Raw genomic sequence first — 9,738 nt, 5'->3', positions numbered from 1 at the left:
GTCTTGTCATCCATCCATCAGGATTAAAGCTGAACCTTTTGATTTATGAAAGCTTTACTTAACAATACAGGGAGTACGGACGGTGAGTCGAGTCTGCCAGTGTCTCGTTCAGATAGTCTGGCAGACTGTCTGGCGCCCAGTGTCTCGATCCAGATAGTCTTTGGCAGACTGTCTGGCGCCCAGTGTCTCGATCCAGATAGTCTTGGCAGACTGGTCTGGCGCCCAGTGTCTCCGATTCAGATAGTCTGGCAGACTGTCTGGCGCCCAGTGTCTCGATCCAGATAGTCCTGGCAGACTGTCTGGTGCCCAGTGTCTCGATCCAGAGAGTCTGGCAGACTGTCTGGCGCCCAGTGTCTCGATCCAGATAGTGGCGACTGTTGGGCGCCAGTGTCTCGATTCAGATAGTCGTGGCAGACTGTCTGGCGCCCAGTGTCTCGATTCAGATAGTCTGGCAGACTTGTCTGGCGCCCAGTGTCTCGATCCAGATAGTTCTGGCAGACTGCCTGGCGCCCAGTGTCTCGATGCAGATAGTGCGCGCACAGTGTCTGGCGCCCAGTGTCTCGATCGCAGATAGTCTCAGTAGTCTGGCCCCAGGGTCTCGATTCAGATATGTCTGGCGCCCAGTGTCTCGATCCAGATAGTCTGGCAGACTGTCTGGCGCCCAGTGTCTCGATCCAGATAGTCTGGCAGACTGTCTGGCGCCCAGTGGTCTCGATCCAGAATAGTCTGGCAGACTGTCTGGCGCCCAGGTGTCTCGATCCAGATAGTCTGGCAGACTGTCTGGCGCCCAGTGTCTCGATCCAGATAGTCTGGCAGACTGTCTGGCCGCCAGTGTCTAGATCCAGATAGTCCTGGCAGACTGTCTGGTCGCCCAGTGTCTCGATCCAGAAGAGTCTGGCAGACTGTCTGGCGCCCAGTGTCTCGTGCGATGTCTGGACAGATGTCTGGCGCCCAGTGTCTCGATCCAGATAGTCATGGCAGACTGCTGGCGCCAAGTGTCTCGATTCAGATAGCTGGTGGCAGGACTTGTCTGGCGCCGTCGATCGCAGGATAGTCTGGCACGACTGTTGTCATGCCAGGTCTCGATCCAGATCAGCTGGCGACTGTCTGCGCCAGGTCTGATCCAATAGTCTGGGCAGGACTGTCTGGCGCCAGTGTCTCGATGCAAGGCAGCTGGCAGACTGTCGTGGGCGCGCAGTGTCCTCGATTACAGTCTGGGGAGCAGACTCTGGCGCCAGTGTCGCTCGATGCCGAGATGTCCTGCGGCTGGAGCTGGCGACCCAGTGTCTCGAGTGTGGGGCAGCTGGCAGAGACCGTCCGGCGCCCAGTGGCTGATCAGGATAGCTGGCAGGACTGTTGGCGCCCAGTGCTCGATTCAGGGCAAGTCTGGCAGGCTGTCTGCGCCCGTGTCTCGTGCCAGGATAGTTGGCAGACTGCTGCGCCAGTTGTCTCGATCTCAGGAGTCTGGCGACTGTCTGGCGCCCAGTGTGTTGCATTCCAAGGGCAGGTATGGCGGCGCAGCGTCTGGAGGCGCGACGGTCGTCGCAGAGGGTATGGCAGACTGTCTGAGCGCCCAGTGGTCCTGGGGCGAATTCTGGGCGCATTTGACCCTAAAGGAAATTAAGAGACCGGCTCTCGATATTTTTGACAAATTGAAGGCCATTTGTTATTTATATACCTACTTATATACATTACTATAGCACTTTATTTTTATTTATTTTTCTGAGGTTAACAAACTTCAAATCTTGAAGGACGTCTGTTACCCCCTATTGTTAATGAATTTAGATGACATGCGAATAAAATTATACATAAATAGTACTAATTTTACTTTGATAAAATTTTACGTCCTGCCTGAGTGGTGTACTTGGCTTGTTAAACAGGAGGTCACGGGTTCAATCCCAGCTGAGGTATGGAATTTTATCCATATTGCTGGAGTAAAGGGACTTTTCAGTCTTAAGCAAGCAGTATAAAATAATAAGCACACAGTTGACCAAAACTTCGACTGTGCCGGGAATAGATCTTGGGACTTTTCGATATGCAAGCTTAGTGTAATACCCACTTGGACACACCCGGAGGTTGCTTCTGAAATTAAATTAATGGCCAGTACCCACTGACTAGAAAATATTTCTGCAGTTTTCCGCCTAAGTATTAATTTAAAATAACGATTAAAATTAAAAACATGTAACCATATAGTTTGCCTTACCTGCTATTAGATTGGGCGGTTTAGGTATTGGCAACCCGGAAAATAATCTTATTAAGTACAACACTTCCATCTTCCATCTGGTCGAGTATTGAGCACAGCAATGCGAGAGAAAAACACACAAAATATGACAGAGCTGCTGAAGACGCAAGATCATCTTTCACCCCCTTGATATTGTCATGCGATTGTGCCATTGGTATGGAATATATGAGCTTCCTGAAGAGAACTGCGGACAAATTATGTATGAAATGGAACCGGAGTTATTCTCAAGTTTTGGGTTGGTTGAGAACCAAATGTCAAATTTCAATCATTAGAACAATAAGCTTGAGGATCAGAGGTACAAGGAAGAGGGCAAGAGGTTTGGGATGCGAAGATGGAGCGGGCTGTTTTTAATTGAACTGTTGTTACCTATTAAAAAAAAAATCAAATAATGATGCCCTGAAAAAAAACGTACTCGAATATTGAGAGCGAAAAGGCGAAAGGTTTTTTTTTTTTTTTTTTTATTTGCTTTCATTTCATTTATTTATTACAATTTTAAATTTTACATAGGTAACATCTGCTAAGCTAATAAAAAATAACTTTTGAGGAGATTTTGGCCGGAACAGACCTTGTCACCTTCGGAGATCTCGTAAAGACCCTTCTTTCGAGTGAGTTCTACAGTTCACTGTACCACTCGTTCGTTTAAAAATGCAAGGAACTGGTAACATATGACGTTCCAAATGTCAGCACTTCCTTGGGGGAAAAGTATATTGTTTTCCCTAACCTACCCATGTGCCAGGAAAAATTCACACAATTTATTGAATACTAGTAGTTCTGTGAAATGGAGAAGTTCTACAGTTCACTGTACCACTCGTTCATTTAAAAATGCAAGGAACTGGTAACATTTGACGTTCCAAATGTCAGCACTTCCTTGGGAGAAAAGTATATTGTTTTCCCTAACCTACCCATGTGCCAGGAAAAATTCACACAATTTATTGAATACTAGTATAGGTCTGTGAAATGGAGACCTCACTCGGAAATTTATACCAAATTTCATCAAAATTGGACCAGGTAAATCGTGAGTTATACTTAGGTTATAGCGCAACAAGCAAACATTCAAAAAGCCAAACCAAATGCAAACCTGTCGAGTTAAAACGTAGACCACGTACACTATCGTTCGGTCAAGTAATCAATAAATTTAATTCTGACTAGACTAGAAAAACGCCCGAGCGCTGCAGTCATCACCCTGGTTAGCAGACGGGAGGTTCCGGGTTCAATCCCCGGCGGAGTCAGCACGCGGTCTTACAGACCAAGCTCTGTCAGACCGTTTTAACGTGTGTAGGGGAAAGAGCTTGAGACCTAGATCTTTTCCGTTAAGACGGTCTGATAGACCTAGCAGACCTAGCTCTGTGACCCGCGGTCTGTCAGACGGTCTGATAGACTTAGCTCTGTGACCCGCGGTCTGATATACCTAGCTCTGTGAGAGCCTAGTTAGCTTATGTATTTTCTGTTAGACCAGCCAGCCTAGTTAGCTTATGTATTTTCTGTTAGACCAGCCAGCCTAGTTAGCTTATGTATTTTCTGTTAGACCAGCCAGCCTAGTTAGCTTATGTATTTTCTGTTAGACCAGCCAGCCTAGTTAGCTTATGTATTTTCTGTTAGACCAGCCAGCCTAGTTAGCTTATGTATTTTCTGTTAGACCAGCCAGTCTAGTTAGCTTATGTATTTTCTGTTAGACCAGCCAGCCTAGTTAGCTTATGTATTTTCTGTTAGACCAGCCAGCCTAGTTAGCTTATGTATTTTCTGTTAGACCAGCCAGCCTAGTTAGCTTATGTATTTTCTGTTAGACCAGCCAGCCTAGTTAGCTTATGTATTTTCTGTTAGACCAGCCAGCCTAGTTAGCTTATGTATTTTCTGTTAGACCAGCCAGCCTAGTTAGCTTATGTATTTTCTGTTAGACCAGCCAGCCTAGCTAGCTTATGTATTTTCTGTTAGACCAGCCAGCCTAGTTAGCTTATGTATTTTCTGTTAGACCAGCCAGCCTAGTTAGCTTGGAGGGTAGCGCGTCTAACTCGATTTTTGCGCCCTTGGCGAATTTCATCCTAAACAGATAGGGTTCGTTCTCGGAACAGCTGGCTTTATCCTATCCTGTTTTTTCTCTCTTACACCTTAACAGTCACAGTGCCCTCTATCAAAGACCGGCTCTCGATTTTTTGACAAATTGAAGGCCATTTGTTATTTATATACCTACTTATACATTACTATAGCACTTTATTTTTATTTATTTTTCTGAGGTTAACAAACTTCAAATCTTGAAGGACGTCTGTTACCCCCTATTGTTACTGAATTTAGATGACATGCGCATAAAATTATAAATGGTACTAATTTAATTTTACTTTGATAAAATTTTACGTCCTGCCTGAGTGGTGTACTTGGCTTGTTAAACAGGAGGTCACGGGTTCAATCCCAGCTGAGGTATGGAATTTTATACATATTGCTGGAGTAAAGGGACTTTTCAGTCTTAAGCAAGCAGTATAAAATAATAAGGACACAGTTGACCAAAACTTCGACTGTGCCGGGAATAGATCTCGGGACTTTCCGATATGCAAGCTTAGTGTAATACCCACTTGGACACACCCGGAGGTTGCTTCTGAAATTAAATTAATGGCCAGTACCCACTGACTAGAAAATATTTCTGCAGTTTTCCGCCTAAGTATTAATTTCCCGGAGGTTGCTTCTGAAATTAAATTAATGGCCAGTACCCACTGACTAGAAAATATTTCTGCAGTTTTCCGCCTAAGTATTAATTTAAAATAACGATTAAAATTAAAAACATGTAACCATATAGTTTGCCTTACCTGCTATTAGATTGGGCGGTTTAGGTATTGGCAACCCGGAAAAGACGTGAAATACCAGCCGAAACCATATAGTTTGCCTTACCTGCTATTAGATTGGGCGGTTTAGGTATTGGCAACCCGGAAAATAATCTTATTAAGTAGTAAGTACAACACCTCTGTGACCCGCGGTCTGTCAGACGGTCTGATAGACCTAGCTCTGTGACCCGCTGTCTGTCAGACGGTCTGATAGACCTAGCTCTGTGTCCCGCGGTCTGTCAGACGGTCTGATAGACCTAGCTCTGTGACCCGCGGTCTGTCAGACGGTCTGATAGACCTAGCTCTGTGACCCGCTGTCTGTCAGACGGTCTGATAGACCTAGCTCTGTGACCCGCGGTCTGTCAGACGGTCTGATAGACCTAGCTCTGTGACCCGCGGTCTGTCAGACGGTCTGATAGACCTAGCTCTGTGACCCGCGGTCTGTCAGACGGTCTGATAGACTTAGCTCTGTGACCCGGTCTGAGCGTGAGTGGCAGGCATGACGGGCATAACAATTCATTTCGAAAGTATTTAGGTTTTCCAAGTCGAAATTAGGACTACCTACCTACTGTTCTGATTTGACCCTTCTGTTAGACCAGCCAGTCTAGTTAGCTTATGTATTTTCTGTTAGACCAGCCAGCCTAGTTAGCTTATGTATTTTCTGATAGACCAGCCAGTCTAGTTAGCTTATGTATTTTCTGTTAGACCAGCCAGTCTAGTTAGCTTATGTACTTACTATAGCACTTTATTTTTATTTATTTTTCTGAGGTTAACAAACTTCAAATCTTGAAGGACGTCTGTTACCCCCTATTGTTACTGAATTTAGATGACATGCGCATAAAATTATAAATAGTACTAATTTAATTTTACTAAGTTCTGCCTGAGTGGTGTACTTGGCTTGTTAAACAGGAGGGAACGGGTTCAATCCCCGCTGAGGTATGGAATTTTATCCATATTGCTGGAGTAAAGGGACTTTTCAGTCTTAAGCAAGCAGTATAAAATAATAAGCACACAGTTGACCAAAACTTCGACTGTGCCGGGAATAGATCTCAGGACTTTCCGATATGCAAGCTTAGTGTAATACCCACTTGGACACACCCGGAGGTGCTTCTAAAATTAAATTAATAGCCAGTACCCACTGACTAGAAAATATTTCTGTAGTTTTCCACCTAAGTATTAATTTAAAATAACGATTGCGGTTGGCGGCATTTTACCGCTTTTTGGCGGTTTTCGGTGTAATTTAACAATATCTCGGGAACGGTATAAGCTAGAGAGTTGAAATTTTGTATGTAGTTCACAAATGTGACAAAGATGCAACGATCAAACCTTGGAAAAAAAAAAAAAAAAAAAAAAAAAATGGATGGCTTCGCAATGAACGCCCATGCCTGTAGGTAATATAAGTTTTATATAAGATTGTGGAATCTTTTGCGACGGATAGTTGGATAGATGTTTGAGTAGATCCAAGTATTAATAGGTGTCGTACTATAACAGACTCACTGATCAATTTTCAGCTATAGCGACAAAACGGTTAGAGATATTGTAAAAGTTAGGGTAAAAGAACACTCAAATAAGCATCATTCAATAGGATAAAGAGAGTCGTGTGATGTTCACACCAGATTTTTTTATTACTATCGTAATAATAAAGGAAGGACGGGCTAAAAATGATACCTGTCTTTGTTGTTTGTTCGTAGACTAGCGCTTGAGAGTGTTAACACCTATACCTTGACCAAGGCTGCATCAGAACATTTGATCTCTGAGGAAGCCAAAACCTACCCCGTCACCATCTTTCGACCTTCGATTGGTAAATATGAAGTGATTCTTACTTATTTAAATCGGTATAAGGCTGGCTTTCTCCTATCCTGTCTTCCTTCTCTCTTCGATTTCGGGACAATAAGACCCTAGCAGTTACAGTTCCCTCTGTCAAACCTCTCAAAAAAAAAAAAGACCTAGATCTATCAGACCGTCTTAACGTGTGTGGCAGAAAAATCTGCAGACCCAGATATCAAGATTTTTCCCCTCACACACGTTCCGACTGACAGGACAGTCTGAGGGTGAATGGCGGACATTCAGTATACTGCGCCTTGCACGCGGGAGACCCGGGTTCGATTCCTGGCGGGGTCAAGAAATTTGTATCATGCAAATGATTGATTCCGTGATTGGCTGTTGCGGGGCCCACTCAGCCTCGTGAAAGCGGACATTCAGTATACTGCTCAAATAAGACTGAAAAGTCTCTCTACTCCAGCAGTCAGCAGTTCGCTACTAATAAACAAAACTTTGACTCAGCCGGGAATCGAACCCGGGAACTCTGGAGCGCAAGCTTAGTGTAATACCTACACGGTATTCCATGTTGATTCAAGGTGAATCCGTATTAATTATGTAATTCTCAGCAGATGAAAATGGTAAGAAATAAAACAATAGTAAATGCACACGTATGTATGTGATTCTAAAAAACTTTGACTCAGCCGGGAATCGAACCCGGGAACTCTGGAGCGCAAGCTTAGTGTAATACCTACACGGTATTCCATGTTGATTCAAAGTGAATCCGTGTTAATTATGTAATTCTCAGCAGATGAAAATGGTAAGAAATAAACCAATGGTAAATGCACAGGTATGTATGTGATTCTAAAATATAAGGTAAATAAATGTATTTATTTTTCAAAGATACCTGTTTTTTTTTTGCTTAAATTTAATGGGAAGATTCTCCAAAAGGAGCTCTTCTACCCAACCACAAGATCTAATTGCCTAGCTACCGGACATTTTTTTTTTTTTTTAAGAGGTTTGACAGAGGGAACTGTAACTGCTAAGGTCTTATCGTCCCGAAATCGAAGAGAGAAGGAAGACAGGAGAGCAGAAAGCCAGCCGTTCCGAGAACGAACATTATCCCATCAGGATAAAATCCGCCCCGGGCGGGAATCGATATCTACGCTCCATCAAGTCAAATGAAAAGCTTTATGAGAGAGCTACCAAGAGGATAACATAAATATGACATTACTACTGACTAGAATAGATATGCAAAACACCTGTACTAAAGCTTAATATTGCTATGCTTAAAATTAATAAAAATACAGTATACAAAGTAATCATATCGGAGGATTAAGTAGATGAGTAAAAAATAATACTAATAACAAATGAATACCCAAAAGGTACCTATAAATACCATTACCAAATTAACTAATTTGGAAAAAAAATTCCGTCACCACTCGTATGTCTGTCCGTTTGTCTGGTATCTTCCTCTTCGCGTACAAAATATTACCCCACTGGCATTTAAATAAATAAATATTTACAAATTATATACAAATGACACAGACAGAATATTGTAGCAATTACTCAGTAGAATGCTGCCCTAGCATAGGAATGTTTCATTAGAGCATAATACTTTAAATACTTTTTTGTTCAGGATAAAATCCGCCCCGGGCGGGGATCGAACCTGCGACCTGGCGCTTACAAGGCAGTCACCACACGTTTACAAGCTCCCAATATCATTATAGCGTTTCAGTTTGGGTGGGAAATTATCTCGGAACAACACAGGATCTGCTCTAAACTCTACACTACGTAGTGGAGAACCCTTGATACCACCCTCTCCATATATCTCAGCAAACAGACTGACACACTTGGACCTGAGGGGAAAATAAACAGAGCACAACATTAAAAGAAGAACAAAGAGAGAGATATAGAGAAAGAGAGAAGTAGATTCCATTGCTTTTTTTATTTCGTAGCAATAAAACTGCTACCTGCTACATTAGACGCGTGTGGTCTGTGTTTATACTGAGCCCATTCCGTAGTATGTGTATGTCCCCCATCAGATAACAGAGAAGAGACACGCTTCTTCCCATTCAGGTGCTGAGTCAACACAACATACATAAGACGAATCCCCTTATGGATGGTTCTTTTCTGCTCACTTAATGCTGTCTAATTTGTCCTTTACCGATATTGGGAATCGAACCTCAGACCTTCTGTATGACAAACAGGTATTTAGAGTCTTATTCAAGTTTTTTTTCCACTGGTAGGAATCAATGATAAGACCTCCACCCCCTAATCTCTAGCATATTAAACAAATTAGGTAGGTACAAAGGTATTCTTTAACCAAGATCGAATAAACTACGGGCTAAAAAATTCCCGGAGGGACGGGCCCAGCTTGTTAAAGTAGGATTCGTTCTGATCGGGACTTTCATACAATTTTTTACCCAAATGCAATGTAGTATTGGAGGGAAACCCTATTAAAAAAATCTTTTTTGTTTTATGTACTTATTTCAGACTATATCTTCTGCATCAATTCCTGAAAGCTCTGTTCTACGGGGTCTTCATGTTCACACTATGGTCCTTCTTACAACCTTATATCACTATTCAACGCTAGTAAGCAAAGGACTAGAATAGCCAAGTCAAAATAGTAAAAGTACTCAGGCTCAGACGGTCTGACAGACCTAGATCTGCCAGCCTAGTCAGCTTAGTTGGTAGTGCGTCTGCCTTGTAAGCGCTAGGCCGCGGGTTCGATTCCCGCCCGGGGCGGATTTTATCCTGATGGGATAATGTTCGTTCTCGGAACGGCTGGCTTTCTCCTATCCTGTCTTCCTTCTCTCCTCGATTTCGGGACGATAAGACCATAGCAGTTAAAGTTCCCTCTGTCAAACCTCTTAAAAAAAAAAAAAAAAAAAAAAAAAAAAAAAAAAAAAAAAAAAAACAAAAAAA

General features: G+C 42.9%; 2 protein-coding genes across 2 annotated transcripts in view; both read right to left on the bottom strand.

Moving 5' to 3' along the window:
• LOC103517747 overlaps positions 1 to 2,560 on the bottom strand; it is a 24,158-nt gene extending 21,598 nt beyond the window's left edge. The window contains exon 1 of the mRNA XM_026829736.1: positions 2,204 to 2,560. The gene's annotated coding sequence lies outside the window, so the exon portion shown is untranslated. The remainder of the gene's footprint in view (positions 1 to 2,203) is intronic.
• A 5,104-nt stretch (positions 2,561 to 7,664) lies between these two features.
• The window catches only part of LOC103517744 (exostosin-2-like), an 11,014-nt gene continuing 8,940 nt past the window's right edge, over positions 7,665 to 9,738 (bottom strand). The window contains exon 2 of the mRNA XM_008482790.3: positions 7,665 to 8,669. Coding sequence (XP_008481012.2) covers positions 8,516 to 8,669 — 154 coding nt within the window. The 3' untranslated portion in view covers positions 7,665 to 8,515. The remainder of the gene's footprint in view (positions 8,670 to 9,738) is intronic.

The sequence above is a fragment of the Diaphorina citri genome, unplaced genomic scaffold, assembly GCF_000475195.1.
Source record: "Diaphorina citri unplaced genomic scaffold, Diaci psyllid genome assembly version 1.1 scaffold1945, whole genome shotgun sequence".
NCBI lineage: Eukaryota > Metazoa > Arthropoda > Insecta > Hemiptera > Psyllidae > Diaphorina > Diaphorina citri.
Note: the sequence above shows the minus strand (reverse complement) of the source record. Positions and strands in the feature narration are given on the sequence as shown.